Source organism: Nannospalax galili, unplaced genomic scaffold (genome assembly GCF_000622305.1).
Source record: "Nannospalax galili isolate Female #2095 unplaced genomic scaffold, S.galili_v1.0 scaffold155, whole genome shotgun sequence".
NCBI lineage: Eukaryota > Metazoa > Chordata > Mammalia > Rodentia > Spalacidae > Nannospalax > Nannospalax galili.
The window spans coordinates 8,060,429-8,080,229 of NW_008339923.1; the positions used below are offsets into that span (position 1 = coordinate 8,060,429).

General features: G+C 41.1%; 1 protein-coding gene across 1 annotated transcript in view; it reads left to right on the forward strand.

Annotated features, from left to right (window-relative positions):
* Nucleotides 1–19,801, forward strand: part of Twsg1 (twisted gastrulation BMP signaling modulator 1) — a 36,225-nt gene that overhangs the window by 6,551 nt on the left and 9,873 nt on the right. The window contains exon 3 of the mRNA XM_008834672.3: nucleotides 7,857–7,956. Within this exon, the coding sequence (XP_008832894.1) occupies nucleotides 7,857–7,956 (100 nt within the window). The remainder of the gene's footprint in view (nucleotides 1–7,856; nucleotides 7,957–19,801) is intronic.

Here is a 19,801-nt window from a genome sequence, read left to right on the forward strand (position 1 = left end):
AAATACTTTGTATTTACAGAAAGCTTTGGCTATTACTTCCAAAGATTTTTTTTTTAATCTTCTTAGTATGAAAAACTAAACTAATATGGTGGATCATGACTTATAATTCCAGCACTTATGAGGCTAAGGCAGGAGGATTGCTTTGAGTTCAAGGCCAACCTGGGCTACAAAGTGAGTGCCAGGCCATCCTGGCTTTAGAGTGAGAATCTGTCTCTGGCCATTGTCTACTTTTTTTTTTATGTAAGATAAATAAACCCTTTCTTCCCCAAGTTGGTAGTGGTCAGAGTGTTTTGTCACAGCAATGAAGAAACAAACCAGAACAGAAATATTTCTGAACAGAAATATTACATCTCCTGGATCACAGTTCATCCAGGAGCCCAAGGTAGGAACTCAGGGCAGGAGCTGAAGCACAGGCCATGGAGGAATGCTGCTTACTGACTTGCTCCCCTGACCCCTGCTCAGTCTGCTTTCTTATGCCACACAGGCCCACCTTCCCAGGGGTGGCACCACCCACAGTGGGCTTGGCCCTCCCACATCACTCATCAAGAAGATGCCCCTCAGACATGGCCACAGGCCAGTTCAATAGAGGCAATTCCCGAATTGAGGCTCCCTCAACCCAGGTGTGTCAAGTTGACACTAAAGCTATCCAGCACAACTCCTGAACCCATTCTTGAGTTATCAGAATTCTTTTAAACAAAACTAAGAATGAAACAAATAACAATAAAAACAACAAAAAAGCTGGATGTGGGCCAGGCATGGTGGTACACACTTTTAATCAGAATACTCAGAGACAGATGGATCTCTGAGTTCAAGGCCAACCTGACCTACATGGCAAGTTCCAGACCAGCTAGGGCTGCAGAGTGAGACCCTTTCTCAGGACTCCTACTGTGAGATGGGGAGCTCAGAGACCCTGTAGGCTGAAGTACACAGAACAGCAGAACAAGAGAGGCCCTGCCTCAGCAAGGTGAAAGTCAAGAAACTCAAAAGGTCTGACCTCCACTTGGGTGCTGTGGTACACACACATGAAAAATAAATAAAAGGAATATGAACTCTGGGTCTTCCATATTTAAATCCACTTCTACCATTTACTGGTTATATAACCTTGGGCAAGTTAGTTAATCTCTAGTTTCCTCATTTATCAAATAGGAATACTAAAACCTACCTGTGTGGTTGATGCCTTCTGTCAGTTATCACTAACCTTCCATCTGTTTTCTAGCTATATTTGAGTCTTCCATACTTTATTTACAATTATATTCTAAATCTGCCAGTCAGTAATTGTTGTTCTACTTTAATGATTGTATTAGCACTGTTTATTCACATGGGGGGGACACATTTCCTTTCTTGAATGACTTTTTCTTGAGTTGCTAGTCATCTTTCATTATCTTACACCATCAATTGCTAATAGCTTGATGCTATTTTAAATTCTTGATCTGTTTTGCCTCCCAAATGGAGTGTTTAGCTTTGGTGTTTTTAGATTCAGTTGATGGCTATCCAGATCTGACACAGGCCGTCATACAGGATGTTCCCAAGTTGATTATTGTTTCTGTGTATGAGTGTGTTGCCTGCATGTATATAGTGCATTTATGATATGCAATGACAGTGGAAGTCAGAAGAGGGTGTCGGATCCCCTGGAACTGGAGTTATGGACAGTTGTTATCCGCCATGCCAGTGCTGTTCTTCTGTAAGCACAGCCAGTGCTCTTAACCATTGAACCATCTTTCTAGCCCCAGATCTAGTTTTTTGTTGTTGTTTTTTTGGTCTTTTTGAGACAGGGTCTCCCTGTAGCCCCAGCTGGCCTGGAACTCGCTATGTAGACCAGGCTGGCCTTGAACTCACAGGTCTAATTTTTAAGAGGACCTAGGTTCAGTTCCCAGCCTCCACATGGCAACTAACAACCATCCATAACTCCAGTTCCAGGGGATCTGACATCCTCTTTTTGCCTCCACAAGCAATGTATGGCATGGGTGCACATACACACAGGCAATATACTCATACACATAAAATAAAAATAATAAAATATTCAAAAAAAGAATGTGTGTATACTATTAAATTGTATGCTTAAAAATAGTTAAGATGATAGTGAGTTAAGATGATAGTGAGTTAAGATGATAGTGATTTTTTTGGTTTTTGTTTGTTATTTTTGAGACAGGGTCTCACTGTAGCTACAGCTAGCCTGGAACTCCATACGCAGACCAGGCTGGTCTTGATCTCACAGAGATCCACCTGCCTGTGCCACCTGAGTGCTGGGATTAAGGGTGTGTACTACCACACTGGGGTAAGATAGCTTTTATGTTGTGTTTAATCACTTTTTTTTTTAATTTTTAAAGATATTGTTTTAAAAAAAATTTTTTTTTTTGGTCTTTTTGAGACAGGGTCTCCCTGTAGCCCCAGCTTTCCTGGAACTCACTACATAGACCAGACTGGCCTTGAACTCGCAGAGATCTGCCTGCCTCTGCCTCCCAAGTGCTGGGATTAAAGGTGTGCACCACCACGGTCCCCAGTTGTCCCTCAGTGCAAGTCCATCCACTGAGGCCTAGTCAGCTTATCTAGAGTCCCTCCCTCTAAGATCAGCTCTTTCTCACCCAGCAGTAATCAGCTACCAATAATTATTTGACTAAAAGTGGGGCCTGATGTCCATTTCCACAGTTCTGTGCTGAGTTTTTGTCTGCTTGAGTTTGCAAGGGTCTGGTACATGCTGACACCATTGCTGTAGGTCCTTAGAAGAGCCCCAAGAGCCTGTAGGACTTTTATTTCCATATGATCATGCACCTCCTCCCTAGTTCTTATAATTTTTCTGCCCACTCTCTGCAATGGTCCCTGAGCCCTGGATGGGTAGGTTGATTTTAATGTAGGAGACCTGTCCAAGGACCCATACTCTATAAACTTAAGGCTCCATTTTTGCACATAGTAAGAAATTACATTCGTCTAGGGATGTGACAGCCTTGGGGTTTTCTCTTAAGATCTGTGACCTCTCCAGCTATGTGTATTTGGCTAGGTTTACAGTACCACACCTGAGTTTCCTCCCATTGAGTGGGTTTTAAGTTCAATTAGGTAGCTGTTGATTACCCCCAAGATAAAAATGCCACTGCTGCACCAATGTCATTTCCTGTGCATTGATGTGGTTTTTAGGCCTTGTAGCATTGAATGATCTTCTTCCTTACCAGCTTTCATAGTGCTCTCCAAAGCTGTGAGAGCTAGCCTTCAGGGAAGGTGGCTTTCAGGTCAGTTCTGGCTCCATTGCTCCAAAGCCTGTGTCCGAAGTCTGTCTGTCTTCAGCAGTAGGGTCTTAACTTCAAGTTCTGGGAGGCAATCAAGGACTATGGCAATAGCCTGTGTAATTTTGGGAGTCTCTTGGACTACCCTGGCCAATAACTCAAGAGGAAGGTTTCTCCTTTCTGGCACTATTTCTTGTTATGTAGCCTTCAGGTATACACATGGACTCATGTAGAGATATTGTATGTGTAATTTTTCTTTAAATCAGAGTTCCTGTTGCTTCCATGCTCACCAGCATCTGTGCTTTCAATACCATTCTAAGAAATGTGAAGTGGTGGTCAGGGCATGGTGGCACACACCTTTAATCCCAGCACTCAGGAGGCAGAGGCAGGTGGATCTCTGTGAGTTCAAGGCCAGCCTGGTCTACATCTACATAGTGAGTTCCAGGACAGCTGGCTCAAAAACCAATAAAAGAAAGAGAGGAAAGGAGGAAGGGAGGGAGGAAGGGAAGGAGGTGAAGTGGTATTTCATTATTTAGTTTAATTTACAACTCCCTGGGTGGGGGATATAGCTTAGCGGTAACACATTTGCCTTGTCTGATTCAAGGCCCTGGGTTCATTCCCCAGCTCTGAAAACACAGAAACACACATGTGCACACACACACACTTCTCTGGTGATACAATGTGGAATATCTTTTCACATTTTTTTTTCCCATATGTATGCCTTCTTTGGAAGTTTGCCTGGTGGCCATTTATTCCTTATAATCTAGTTAACTGGTTACTTATATTGTTGAGTTTTGAGTTCTATGTCTTGTGTAACAGTCTTTGTCAGGTGGGCTTTTTACATATATTTTCCCCTAGTCTGTGGTTTCTCTTCTTGCTCTAGGTTTGGGAGTGTCTTCTATAGAGCAGAAGGTTCATATTTCAGTGAAGTTCCGCTTACGAATTATTTCTTTGATAGATTGTGACTTTGGGATTGACAGTTTATGTATTGATAAAGCCTGTGTTTTCAACTGTAGATCAGTGTGGGAAATATTGACATCTTAGCAGTATTGTCTTTTAGTTCATGAGCATGCATGTCTTATCTTTTTGTTGTTGTTGGTTTTTTTGAGACAGGGTCTCCCTGTAGCTCCAGCTGCCTGGAACTCACTCTGTAGACCAGGCTGGCCTTGAACTCAGGGATCTGCCTACCTCTGCCTCCCGAGTGCTGGGATTAAAGGTGTACACCACCACGCCCAGCTTATCTTTTATTTAGATTTTCTTGCATCACTTTCAACAGTATTTGTAGCTTTTTAGTATACTAATCATGCATTTTTTTTCCTTAAATTTATTCAAAAGCAAGCCTGGAGAGATGGCTCAGCAGTTAAGAACACTGGTTGTTCTTGCAGAAGACCCAAGTTTGAATCCCAGCACCCACATGGCAGCTAACAACTGTCTGTAACTCCAGTTCCAGGGGATCCGACAGCCTCTTCTGTCCTCCAAGGGCATTGCACAACACGGGTGCACTTACCTACAAGCAGGCAATACACTCATACACATTAAAAAAGAAATTATTCAAAAGCATTTTATTCTTTTGGATGCTATTATCAACCAAATTATTTTCTTAATTTCATTTTTGGATTGTTCCTTGCTTATAAATATTGTGATAGATATTTCCTGTTTTACCTTATTCTATTTATGGGAAATTTCTTTGGTATTATCTTGAAACTCTATTTATTTAGACAGTTTGGCTGTATGGTTCAGGCTGGACTGTAACACAGTTGTGCCACCTCAGCCTCTGAGGTGCTGGGGTTACAGGCTTGTGCCACCTTACACTATTTTTATTGAATTTTTAAATCTTAGTAATAAATTTTTCACATTTCAAGAGCTCTTATTGTTAATTTGTTATGGTAACACTATTTACTTGTTTTTGCATATTATTTTCTTAGACATCTCTGAGGATACTGTAAGTTTTGTTGGTCATAGAATTGTTTGTCTTCTCTTTTCCAGGGAGTAACAACCTGGACCATTTCCTTCTTTCAAGACTTTTTATTGTTTTGTGTCTTTTGTGGTGCAGCTTTCTGCCAATGTGTATTTCTTATTTGTCCACTACAGTTAAGAACGAGGCTGTAAAAACCAGGTTGAGAGAGGTGTTTGGCTTTACTGAACTGGAGGATTTCTCTTCGGTAGTGGGGAAGCCCTGATACTGAAATGTGTTTTCTGCTTTGAGGCTGGTTAGATCCCTGAAGAGCACTTTTATTTATTTGCTTGTTTTGACTGACTGATTTTCTTGTGATTGAAGGTGGGTAGATGGTCACTTCTTGACTTTTCCTTTGAGGTGGGGGGGGGAATGGAAAATTGAATCGTTTTGTTTTTGTGTTACTGGGAACTGAACCCTGGGCCTTCCACATAGGTAGGCAAGCACTCTTTGCCACTGAGCTGTCTCCAGCTCTGTGTTTTTAAAAAATCGTTTATTTTTATTTTATGTTTATGGTGTTTATGTGAATGCACCTGTGTAATGCAGTGCCCACGGAAGCCAGAAGAAGGCATCAGGCATCAAATCCCCTGGAACTGGAATTATGGACAGCTATTAGCCACCATGTAGGTGCTGGGAACTGAACCTGGGTTCTCAGCCAGTGCTCCTAACTACTGAGCCCTCTTTCCAGCCCTGTTTTTTTACCGTTTATTTTGAGACAGAATCTTGCTAAGTTGTCCTCGCCCTGAGTTCAGGCTGGCTTTGAATTTATAATCCTTCCGGAAGCCTTAGCCTCCAAAGTAGCTAGGATTATAACCACCAGACATTTAAACCTTAATGACCTCTTTTTAGCCTCATTCTCTTTGGTTATTTGTATTTTACATGCCAGTAGTTGTTAACTGATATACTAGTTACTTTTCTCATTGGGGTGACAAGACCCTGACAAGAACAACCTGAGAAAGAAGGACTATTTTATTCAATTTAAGGTAGTCTGTGGAGCCGGGCATGGTGGCGCACGCCTGTAGTCCCAGCACTTGGGAGGCAGAGGCAGGCAGATCTCTGTGAGTTCAAGGCCAGCCTGGTCTACATAGTGAGTTCCAGGACAGCCGGGGCTCCAGGGAGACCCTGTCTCAAAAAGACAACAACAACAACAACAAAAAGGTAGTCTGTCATGGCAGGAAGTGGTGGTGGCTGGAGCTGGAGGCAGCTGGTCACACAGCACTCTTAGTCAAGATGCAGAGAGATGAGTGTTGGTGCTTAGCTTTCTTTCTCTTTTTTTTCTTTTAAAGTCCAGGACATCAACCCATGGAATAGTGCCACACACATTTGTGGGTCTTCCCACCTCAATTAAGCTAGTCTAGAAACTCAAAAACATACCCAGAGGTTTGTCTGGTGATTCTAGAGCTTGTCAAGAAGCTGACAACATTAACTATCACAAATGGGGTCCTTGGACCTGTCAAAATCTGGACATCCTGGAGCATATATTCAAACTGTATGTACAGTTTTTTGGAGTAAAGGCTCTTCACTTTCAAGATGATCTTGAAGTATTTGATTGCCTTGAAAAGGTTAAAAATTGCTGCAGATTTCTTTTCTTTGCAGCATCCTAAGGTCTCATTAAAGAACCCATTTTCATGTTCAGCAGAGCACAAGGCATGCTGCTCTTTTAGGTGATGATAATGGTAATAACTTTCTCTTTAATTCACTAAGGAACACATACAGAAATGATTAACAGAAGGTGAGGTGGGAGGGATATGGCCTGGGGATGCATCCAAGTGGCAGAGAGTTTATATACTGTGTGCAAAGCTCTTGAGTTCAGTCTCCAGCACTCAGGGAAAAAAAAAAAAGCAGTGCTATAGAAGTTAAAAAGAAGATATTACTACAGTGAGACTCTAAAAGAGGAGGAGGGGGGGGAGGAGGAGGAGGAGGAGGAGGAGGAGGATTTTCCTTAGAGAATTTAGAATTTTTTTGTTGGTTTGGTTTAGTTTGAACAACATCTGCAGTACTGAAATGACATACTGTGAGGATGTTAGAACGTTTACTTATGTTTAGCCTTCAGCATTCATGAAATGACTAAATATAAAAAATTTTCCCTGGAAACTCAGTCATGTAAATATTTTTACCAGCACGGTTGCAAAGCAATGCAGTCATCCCTGCCACTCCTACAAGTTGCTGTGCATAAGGGTGGTTCCTATACAAATATTTATTTTGTGCTCTGACTAGGAAGAAAGCTCGCTTTAAACATCAAAATGCAAATGGTTGTCTTGGTAGACATCCTTGCTGGAATGAGTGGTTTAGATGTCCCATTTCAAGGGGAAAAATGGTAATATGGAATTTGGTCTGAACTAGATCTTTACTATTTTGCTGTTTTCAGAAAAAGAACTTTTAGGGTTGGTGAGATGGCTCAGCAGGTAAAAGTACCTGACGCCAAGCCCGATGACCTGAATTCAATCCTTGGGACCCACATGGTGGAGGGAGAGGACTAACTCCTGCTGGTTGTCTTCTCATCTCCACATACCTACCATTGTGAGCCACTTGACCTGGTTCTGAGAACCCAACTGCTGTCCTCTGCCAAAGCAGCAATCATTATATGTGAATCATTATGTATGAAAGTGGTATGAATTTTCCTTTTGCTTAGAGAGTTTGAAAAATACAGTTATTTGGAATTTTGACTTTAGATGTATTCTTTTCAGGAGCTCTGCCAGTGCCGGCCTGGAGAAGGAAACTGCTCCTGCTGTAAGGAGTGCATGCTGTGTCTTGGGGCCCTTTGGGATGAGTGCTGTGATTGTGTTGGTAAGTTGACATGCAGTGGAGTTTCTTGATGTCCTTTTTTGATCCCAGAATCCTTGACTTTAAATAATGTAAATGTACCATATATATTTAAACACTTGTTGAATAAGATATAATAAACTTAGAGAAAATTGTATTATATTGCTTGTATTGAATTATTTCAAAATTTATTATAGAAAAAAAGTCTGGAAGAAAGTTTAAATTACTTAGTCTTGGGATGTAAGAGTAAGGAATCAAAGGAAATTTTTTTGTTTTGAAATCTTTTTCTGTCATCTTTTTTTAGCAAGAAGCATCTCCTTTTGTGTTTTTCATGAGAAGCATTGTTTTCTAAGAAGCATCTGATAAATCTCCAATATATATTAAGTAAAATTGAAAAAAAAGACCAGGTGCACAAGTGTGAGTCAGTTAGTTAGTTGTTAGTTAGTTAGTTAGTTAGTTAGTTAGTTAGTTAGTTAGTTAGTTTTTTTGAAGCAGGGTTTCCCTGTATCCCTAGATGTCCTGGAACTCACTATGTAGACCAGGCTGGCCTTGAACTCACAGAGATCCTCCTGCCTCTGCCTCCCAAGTGCTGGGACTACAGGCATGTGCCACCATGCCCGGCTTATTATTTTTTATTTTATGTGTATGCATGTACTGCCTACATGTATGGAAGTGCACCCGTGTTGTGCAATGCCCGTGGAGGACAGAAGAGGGCATCGGATCCCCTAGAACTGGAGTTACGGACAGTTGTTAGCTGTCATGTGGGTGCTGGGATCTGAACCTGGGTCTTCTGCAAGAACATTCAGTGTTCTTAACCGCTGAGACATCTCTCCAGCCCAAGTATGTTTTAAGAATACTATCACTTACATCTTTGTTTTGTTTTGGTTTTTGGTTTTTGAGACAGGGCTTTCCTATAGCCCCAGCTGACCTGGAACTTGATATGTAGACCAGGCTGTCTCACAGAACTCTACCTGCCTGCCTCCTGAGCACTAGGATTAAAGGTGCGTGCTACCGTGCCGTGCCCATCTATTTGTATCTTAGAAAGCTTATTCACAGAACTAAGTGTGGTGGTGCACACTTATAATCCTGGCATTTTAGGAGCCTGAGACAGAAGGATTGTAAGTTCAAAGCCAGCTTTTGTCCAGTTTTAGTCTCGGACCAAAAAGCAGGACCCAGTCTCAAAAATCCACAAGCTTAAGTACATAGATTGTTGCTTGAAGAAACACCCATCATTGCTTCTCTGACCCTTTTTACCTTTTAAGTCCTCACTGCAAGGATCCCCCTTCCTCAGAACCCTTCTTCATGTGCCTGAGATAGAAGCCCTGTGCTTCTTCTGCAAGATCACTTATTGCATGTTCTTGTGTTATATCATTTGCATGTTTCCTCAAGGAAATTAACATATAGGTCTTTACTCTTTACATTAATTTAGCAAAGTGAGGTAGATATACTGATGCTTTAGGAGCCATGTACAATGTTCTTGACATTTCTTTGAACCTGTGCTCCCAGGTCACCACCTGCAACTCTTTATATTACATCCACAGTTATAAATATTATTGTTTATTTTTTATTTTATGTGGATTAGTGTACTGCCTTCATGTGTGTAAATGCACCCATGTCATGTAATGCCTGTAGAGGTCAGAAGAGGGTGTCAGATGCCCAGGAATCAGAGTTACAGACAGTTGTTAGCTGCCCTGTGAGTGCTGGGAGTCAAATCCAGATCCTCTGCAAGAGCAGCCAGTGCTCTTAACCACTGAGCCATCTGCCCAGCCCTCAGTTTTGTTTTGTTTTTTAAGATAGTCTTGCTATGTAGCCCAGGCTAGCCTCAAATTTGAGGTCCTTTTGTTTCTGCTCTCCTGGAATTACAGGCATGGGCCAACAAGCCCTGGCTAAATAATACTCTTTTACTACTCTCTTGACTCTTTTTAAACTTCTTTTTTTTTTTAAGGTAAGGTCTTACTTTGTAGCCCTGGCTGGCCTAGAACTCACTATGTAGACCAGACTTGGCTTTGAACTTACAGAGATCCACCTGTCTCTGTGTCTTGAGTGCTAGGATTAAAGGGGTGCACCACCATACCAGCTGTTTTCAACATTTTAAATTACATTGCTTGATTGATTGATTGATTGATTGATTGATTGACACAGCCTATGTGTACAGGTCAAAAGACAACCTGCTGTTGATTCTCTCCTACTCTGCTGGTCCTGGGGATTGAACTCATGTCAGGCTTAGTGACAAGCACTTTTTACCCACTAAGCCATCTCACTGGCTTATCTTTTATTTTAGAAACTATAAAATTAATTATTTTAAAAAATATTTTATTATTTTTATTTTATGTGTATGAGTGTATTGCCTATATGTATGTGAGTGCACCTGTGTAATGCAGTGCTGCAAAGATCAGAAGAGGGCTTCAGATTCCCTTGGAACTAGAGTTAAGGATGGTTTGCAGCCACCATATGGGTGCTGGGAATCAAACCTGGGTCCTCTGCAAGAGCAGCCAGTGCTCTTAACTGCTGAGCCATCTCTCCAGCCCCTAAAATGAATTCTTAAAATGTAGATGAAGGTTTCATTTTCTTATCTCTTCTCCATGTGATTGTATTGCTGCTAGTAAATGCATATTTACTTTAATATTCCATTTGATAAGTCAATGTTACTGACAGGTTGGATTGTGTAATAATGCATTCACTTATTAAGTGAATTTCCCCTATTATCTGTCTTATCTGTCTTCTTGCCTTGGGAATACTTCCTGAGAGATCTCCTAACCCTTCAGACCTCTGCATTATTTGTGTGTTGGTGGGGGGCGACTGTTGATCAATCTCAGTAACAGTGCTAACACGTATTCCAGCACTGAGCTATATCCCCAGTTTCCTTTGTGTTAAAATTTTTTTCCTGTTAAAATTTTCTCTGACCTTTTAGGGATGGCGTAGTGTTTTTGCTTTATAAGTATGGTATTTTTCAGAAGAGGGGAATGCAGTCCATGTGAGAAGAAAGCAGAAGGGGGGAATGAAAGGGAAGGAAGGAGCCAGTAAGAAGAGGGCAGGGGGAATGGGTCACTGGGGAGTGCAGGGAGGTTGGGGAATGACTGAGAACCAAGTATAATGACAAGCATATGAAGAAGACATAATGGGCCAGGTGTGGTGGTGCACGCCTTTAATCCCAGCACCTTGGAGGCAGAGGCAGGTGGATCTCCATAAGTTCGAGGCCAGCTTGGTCTCCATAGTTAATACAGGCCAATTGCAGTTACAGGGAGACCCTGTCTCAAAAAGACCAAAAAAAGAATTAATTTATTATTTCTTTTTTATGTGTGTGAGTGTATTGCCTGAATGTAAGTGAGCGCACCTGTGTTGTGTAGTGCTGCGGAGGTCAGAAGAGGGCTTTGGATTCCTCTGGAACCGGAGTCAAGGACAGTTCGCAGGGCCTCGAGATGACTCAGTGGGTAAAGGTGTTTGCTGCCAAGCCTGGGAACTGAGTTAGTCCCTGGAACCTACATATTGGAAGGAGACAACTAGCTCCCACAAGTTCTCCTCTATCGCCACAGCTGCCATGGCATGCCCATGCCCCTCCTCCAATAAATAAATAAATGCTATAACATTTTTAAAAATAAGTATGGTATTTTTCTTCTCTTTTGGAACTGTTAACTAGACAGCGTTGTTGCTGTTGAGACTCTTCCTTCTCTGCTCCGTTTCTACTTTCTGGAGTGGCTGGCAGCCCTTGGCCATTTACTCCCGTGTTAGTGTTGGTACTCTGAAGCTGTTTGGGAGCTGTACTGTGGCTACTCAGAGATCTCTTTTCCTCACTAAAGATGATGGGAGACGAGGTGCCTTTCCACCACAGAGCTCTATTTCAGGTTGACAGATCTTGCATTTGGAGCTGTGCAGTGTTTTCACCGAAGGATCGTCTAGTTTCCTGCCTGTGGTGGGGGTGGAGATGAGGGTCACATGCCAGGCTGCACATGCTCTGGCACCTGGGTGGCCATGCCACATAATTTGCTGAGGATACTGTGGGTTGGTGGGTGTTTCCATTTTCATCTCCACCCTCTACAGTTTTTGGCATTTCCAATCCAGGGCCTCTTTGGTGCCCACAACCTCTGAGTCTCCCAGGGTCTTAAAGGTCTTCATAACTGGAATTAGCATTTCAGCTTCTGAAATTGTTTCCTTATTGTTTTGTAGTGACTTCCTAGAGAACTGAGGAAGACAGTGTTATTTCCTCTCTCTTGTGGTCTTCTAGGTACCTCTAATAGCTGATATAGTTAGTGCCTAGTCCAGAGAAGGCCCTTACATGTATCATGACCATTGAAATTTGTGTTCTAATTGCACTGAGGTGTCCAAGATAGAGTTTCGTCTTTTTTAAATTTTTAAAATTTACTTACTTTTATTTATATGTATGAATGTTTTGCCTGCATGGATTAAGTGCACCACAGGTGTGAAATGTACACAGAGACCAGAAGAGGGCATTGGATCCCCTGGAACTGCTGTTATGAACCATTGTTAGCCACCATGTAGGTGCTGGAAACCAAACCATTGTCTCTTGTAAGAGCAGCCGGTATTGCTAAGCTATCTCTGTAGCCCCTGGACAGTTTATTCCAAGCTCTCAATGGATATAATCTTTTTATGTCAACTGAAATAAAAGAAACTTTGGGTTATTTTAGAGAGTTAAATGTAAGTTAATGTAGTATATACAATGAAAGTAAAAGAAAGAATAGCACCATAACAGCTTGTTCCAGCTCTACCCCTTTTTGTTCCTTCTTACCCTAGATGTCAGAGCCAAGTGGCCAGCTGTTTCCTCCTTTCCTATGAGGGTTTTCTGTGCTTTCTAGTTGTCCTATCACCTCTGTAAGTCCCAGATATCTTCTCTTTCTCTCTTTAGAATAAAGTCTGTCTTTACTACCTTGACTCTTCTTCATGGTCTCAGAGGGGTGCCTTCTGTATCACCATTTTAACTCAGAAATTCCTCTCAGTGTCCTTGTTTTAATGTGTTGACATTTAAATAACAAGCACTTTTTGTTCATCAGTTTGTTAAATGCACAAAACTCCAAAATTTTAAATTACTTTTTATTTTTATTATACTTTGTGTACATATGTATGCATGCATATGCATGCATACTATGGTATGCATGTGGAGGTCAGAGGACAACTTGTGGGAGTCAGTTCTCTCCTTCTACCGTGTGGATTCTGGGATTGAACTCAGGTGGTCAAGCTTGATAGCAAGCACTTTCACTCACTGAGCCATCTTGCTGCCCCCACAGTTTGTTTTTTGTTTTTTTTTTTTTTTTTTTTTTGGACTAGAGCTCTGATAATGAGCACTGGCATTTTCATTAAGTTTTATCATAGAATCTGGCAGAAAACGTACTAAGTATATTGTGTAATAGTATACTGAGTAGCAATTGCTTTTCAGTGCACTTCAGGGTTGTTTAATAGCGTATGGCTATTAGAACAGTGAACATGAAAACAGATCGAGTCATGATCATGGCTCTAATCCTAGATTATAGACTATTAGATAAAACATTTAATTTATCAGGGTCTGTTTCCTCACTTCCAAATAAAGAAGTTGGGTCTGGAGAGATGGCTCAACGGTTAAGAGAACTGACTGCTCTTGCAGAGGACCTGGGTTCAATTCCCAGCACCTACATGATGGCTACAAACCGTCCTTAACTCCAGTTCCAGGGGAATCCAACGCCCTCTTCTGACCTTCGTGGCATTGCACCATATGGATGCACTCACATTCATGCAGGCAAAGTTCCAGGGATCCAACGCCCTCTTCTGACCTTCGTGGCATTGCACCATATGGATGCACTCACATTCATGCAGGCAATACACTCATATATATAAAATAAATTTAAAATGATAATAAAACAAAAACAAAGAAGTCATATTTGATTTATTTAATCCATAATTTTGCCATACAATCCAAAGTATCAAATTCAGACACATTAAAGAACTTTTACCAAATTCTTTAAGAAATGTGGAAAAGGGGGCTGGAGAGATGGCTCAGTGGTTAAGAGCACTGGCTGCTCTTGCAGAGCATCTGGATTCTATTCCTAGTACCTACATGGTGGCCAACAGCTGTCTGAAATTCCAGTTCCAGGGGAATCTCATGCCTTCTTCTGACCTCTGTGGGCATTGCACAACACAGGTGCACTTACATACATACATGCAGGCAACACAGTTACACACAAAATAAAGAGGGAAAAGAAAATGTGGAAATCGGGAGAGATTTTTCTCCTCCTTGAATTCATAAAATTTAAAAATTTTGAGTTAATGTTTCAAACCTTTAATTCAAGGAAGATATGAAACTCCTTAGTAGACTTAACAGACATTAAACAAACAAACAAAAAGTAACATAATTTTGCTTTTAAAGTATGATGTTAAGCCCTGGGGATTATCTTATCTGGTAGAATATGTATGTACAAGGCCCTAAGCTTGATCCTCAGCACCACATAAAACCAGACACGGTGGTACACATCACTAATCTCAGAGCTCAGGAGATGAAGGCAGGAGAATTGAGAGTCCAAGGTCATCCTTGGTATTATGGTTGGAATGTAAAATATCCCCCATTACTCATATGTTTGAATAATTGGTTCCCAGCTGACAGGACTGTTAGGGGAAGTCATGGAACCCCTAAGAGGTAGAACCTTCCTAGAGGAAGTAGGGCATTTAGGCAGGCCTTGAGGCTTTATACTCTGGCCCTACTTCCTGTTTTCTCTCTGTGATTCTTGACTAGATGTAACCAGCCAGCCTGGGATTACAGATGTGCCCCATGATACTTGATTTATACAGTGCTGGTGATTCAGCTAAGAGCTCTGGGTAGCATTCTACCAACTGAGCTATATCACCAGCCCTGGTAACTAATTTTTTTTTTCAATATAGATTTTTTTTCAAATATAACTGATTTTTCTAAATTTATTGGTGTGTGTGTGTGTATGTGTGTATGTATTTCATACAGAACATCCCAAACAATCTTATTCATCTATATACCCACATCCCCAATGGCAACCTCACATAGCACGCCCCCCCCCCAACACACACACACTGGAGCCCATATACTCTGTATTCCCTGTTACTGTCCACTGTGTTCTCAGGCGCCCCAGGCCATTACCCAGTGCTTGTCCATCTGCTGAGTCTAGTCAGCCTATCTAGAGTTCCTTGTTTTAGGAAGATCAGCTGTTCCTCTAGCAGCAATCAGTTGCCAATATTCCTTTAGATAAGATTGGGGTCTGCTGTTCATTTTTCCAGTTCTATACTGGGTTACTGTCTGGGAGTCTCTTGGGCCACCCTGGCCAACAACTCAAAGGAAGGTATCTCCTGTCTGTCATTGTTTCTTTTTATGTAGCCTTTAACTATACACATGGACTCTTAAAGAATTATATTGATCCCTTTAATCTTTGGTTATATTTCCTTTTTGGGTGTTTAAGACCATGCAGTTGGCCCAGATAAACCAATTTATTTATACTCTTAAGGTCGTTTGAGGATCTGTTCTTCAGGGGTCACATGGGCTTGGGAGGAGCCCCTGGCTCCTTTCTTTTACCAGTTCTGCCTATGTGAAGATAAGTCAAAGGTCCTGCTCGACCATGGCTGGCTTTACTTGGAAGTATGGGGGAAATGTTTCCTCTCAGTTGACCCTCCTTTTTGTAGACTGGATGCTGGTTCAGGTCCACCTGGTCGGGTCTCCATGGCCTCCTTGATCAAGAGGACAGGTGACTCACCACAGTTACAGGACATTTTGAGAGATGCTCGTAGTCCCCCGGAACTTAGTTGACCTTGGAGGGTGAAGAGCAAACACTGTCCGTTAAGTCCCTCTGACCAAATTAGTATAGGCCTCAAACTATGGCTGTTCAACATCCAAGAAGGTTATTTCCACCAGTCCGGCACTTTTTTTTGGGGGGGGGTCTTTTTGAGACAGAGTCTCCCTGTAGCCCCAGCTGTCCTGAACTCACTATGTAGACCAGGCTGGACTTGAACTCACCCCAAGTGCTGGGATTAAAGGCATGTGCCACCATGCCCGGCTTAGTCTGGTACTTTTAATTCCCATGTGCTATGTAGATAAAGCTTGGGCAAAGACTAAAGTTTCTCAGTTAAACCTTGCCTAGACATATATTATGTTTCTTGAGCTAGTTGTATGTATAATTTGTCAGTACGTTGTTGGATTAATATGGTTCCCTCTGGTTTTTTTAAAACCAGCTAGGCATTATTTATCTTTTTCATTGTCTAACACTTCCACCATGGTTTCCCCATTTGAAGTGTCCCCATTTTTTCCCATTTCTCCCTTAATAACACCCTTCCCCTATGGTCCCACCTCTCTTGAGCTCCTTCTTTCCCTTTATCCCCTAGGTTCCTTGTATACCTTTCCCTCTCCCCTCCCTTATGTTAACCCCATTTTTATCCCTATCTCCCTTATTAATGCCTGTTTCCTACTGTTCTTCTCTTTCATATTCTTTCTTTTCCTTTACCTCCCTGGTTCCTTTTCATTATCCTGGTTCCTGTAGTTACATCTGGATACATACTCACTTAAAAGGATTTGGTGCTAGGATCCACATAGGAGGGAGAACATACGTCGTTTTTTTTGTTGTTGGTTTTTTTTTTTTTTTTTGAGTCTGGTTTATTTCACTTAGTATAACAGTTTCTAGTTCCATCCGTTTACCTGCAAATTTCATGATTTCATCTTTCTTTATTGTTGAGTAAAACTCCATCATATAAATGAACCACATTTTCATTTTCCATTTGTCAACTGAGGGACAGTTAGGTTGCTTCCATCTCTTAGCTATTGTGAAACGAGCAGCAACAAACATGGATGTACAAGTGTCTCTGCAATAGAATGAGTTCTCTGGGTATATGCCAAGGAATGGTATAACTGGGTCAAACGGTATGTTCGTTTGTGTTTTTGTTTTTTTTTTTAATCTTTTTGAGACAGGGTCTCCCTGTAGCCCCAGCTGTCCTGGAACTCACTATGTAGGCCAGGCTGGCCTTGAACTCACAGAGATCCACCTGCTTCTGCCTCCCAAGTGCTGGGACCACAGGCGTGCGCCACCACACCCAGCATTGTTTGTGGTTTTTTAAGAGTTCTCCACACTGCTTTCCATAGGGGTTGAACGAGTTTGCAGCTCTACCAGCAGTGGATGAGCATTCCCCTTTCCCCACATCCTCTCTAACATTTCGTATCATTTGTTCTTTTGATCTTAGCCAGTCTGACTGGGGTAAGATGAAATCTTAAAGTGGTTTTAATTTGCAGTTCCCTAATTACTAATGATGTTGAACACCTTTTAAGAAGCTTTTTAGCCATCTTTACTTCTTCTTTTGAGAACTCTGTTCAGTTGGCCCATCTTTTAATTGGATTGCTTCCTTTCTTGATTCTTTGCTTTTTGTGTTAAACATCTGTCAGATGTGTTGCTGGTAAAGATTTTCTCCTACTTGTGGGTTTCTCTTCACTTCCTTGGTTGCTTCTTTTGATGTCCAAAAGCTTTTTAGTTTAATGAGGTCCCATTTGTTGATTCTTGACCTTGTTTCCTGAGCAATTGATGTCCGGTTTAGAAAATCCTTTCCTACGCCTATATCTTGTAGGTTATTGCCAATGTTTTCTTCTAACAGTTTCAGAGTTTCAGGCTTCATACTGAGGTATTTGAACCATTTTTAGTTGACTTTTATGCAAGGTGAAAGATAGAAGTTTAGTTTCATTCTTCTACAGGTGGGGATCCAGTTTTACCAACACCATTTGCTCTTTCCTCCAGTGAATGTACTTGGCCCCTTTGTCAAATACCAGGTAGTTGAAATTGCATTGCATGTGCTCATATTTGGGTCTTCAATTTTGTTCCATTGATCTATGGGTCTGTTTTTGTGCTAGTACCATGCTTTTTATTACAATAGCTCTGTAATACAGTTTAAAGTCTGGTATAGTAATTCCCTCAGCATTGCTCTTAATGCTCAGGGTTGTTTTGGCTATCCGACATCTTTTGTGCTTCCATATGAATCTTAGGATGATGTTTTTCCAACTCTGTGAAGAATGTCATGGGGTTTTGAATGGCATTGCATTGAATCTATAAATGGCTTTTGGTACAATGTCATTTTCACAATATTAGTTCTTTCAATCCATGAGCATGGGAGGTCCTTCAATCTTCTGATGTCTTCCTCAATCTCTTTCTTTAAAGATTTAAAATTTTCATTGTGGAGGTCTTTAATGTCTTCGATCAGGTTTATTCCAAAAAATTTTTTTTCAGTTATTGTGAAAGGGAGTGTTTCCACATACTCTTTCTCTGATGGCTTGTTATTGGTATATAGGAAGGCTACAGACTTTGTAGATGAATTTTGTAACCTGTCACTTTACTGAAAATGTTAATAATTTCTAGGAGCTTTCTGGTGGAATTTTTGGCATCTCTTAGGTATAATATCATCTCCAAAAAGGGATAATTTGAGCCTGGTGTAGTGGCGCAGGCCTTTAATCCCAGCACTCGGGAGGCAGAGGCAGGCGGATCTCTGTGGGTTCAAGGCCAGCCTGGTTTACATAGTGAGTTCCAGGACAGCTGGAGCTACAGGGAGACCCTGTCTCAAAAAGACCAAAAAAAAAAAAAAAGGGATAATTTGATCTCTTCTTTTCCAATTACTTCTTTAATTTCCTTCTCTTGTCTTTTGCTCTTGCAAGAGTTTCAAGCACTATGTTAAAAAGAGGAGTGGAGACAGTGGACAGCCTTGTCTGCTTCCTGATTTCAATGGGAATGCTTCCAGTTTTCCTCCATTTAGAATGATGTTGGCTATGGGTTTGTAAAAAGGAGTGGAGACAGTAGACAGCCTTGTCTGGTTCCTGATTTTAATGGAAACGCTTCCAGTTTTTCTCCATTTAGAATGATGTTGACTGTGGGTTTGTTGTATATGATTTTAATTATGTTGAGCTATGTTCCCTCCAGTCCAGTTCCCTCTAGGACTTTGAATATAAATGCACATTGCATTTTGTCAAAAGGCCTTCTCTGTATCTATCGAGATGACCATGTGGTTCTTGTCTTTGAGTCCATTTATATGATTTATGAGGTTTATTGACTTATTGAACCATCCCTGCATCGCTGGAATAAAGCCAACTTGATCATGGTGGATGATCTTTTTGATGTATGTCTGTATGCAGTTTGCAAGTATTTTGTTGAGAATTTTTGCATCTATGTTCATTAAGGATATGGGTCTATAGTTTTCTTTTTTGGTTGTATCTTTACCTGTCTTTGGTATTAGAGTGATGCTGGCTTCATTGAAGGAATTTGGAAGTTCTCCCTCCATTTCTATCTTTTTGAAGAAATTAAGTAGTATTGGATGTAGATCTTTTTTAAATGTCTGGTAGCATTCTGCTGTAAATCCATCTGGTCCTGCGCTTTTTTTAGTCAGGAGGTTTTGTATTACTGTTTCAATTTCCTTATGTGTTATGGGTCTGTTTAAGCTGTTGATCTCTTCTTGGTTTAGTTTTGGTGGTTCCCATGCTTTTAGATACCCATCCATTTCTTTTAGGTTTTCAAATATAGTAGCGAATAGGTTTTTAAAGTATTCCCTTTTAATGTTATGGATCTTTTTGGTGTCTGTTGTGATGTTTCCCCTTTCATCTCTGATTTTGTTGATTTGGAGGTGCTCTTTCTTTCTTTTGGTTAACTGGGCTAGCAGTCTGTCAATCTTGTTTATTTTTTCAAAGAAACAGCTCTTGGATTCATTGATTATTTCAATTGTTTTCTTTGTTTCTATTTCATTAATTTCTGCTCTGATTTTTCTTATTTCTTCTTGTCTGCTGGGTTTGGGTTTCATTTGTTGTTGCTTTTCAAGTGTCTTGGGTTGCAATGTTAAGTTATACTGGCAGAAGCCCTCCCTCCTCTGGAACCAAAACATCCAAGCCAGTAGAGTGCAAAGTTGAGGGTAC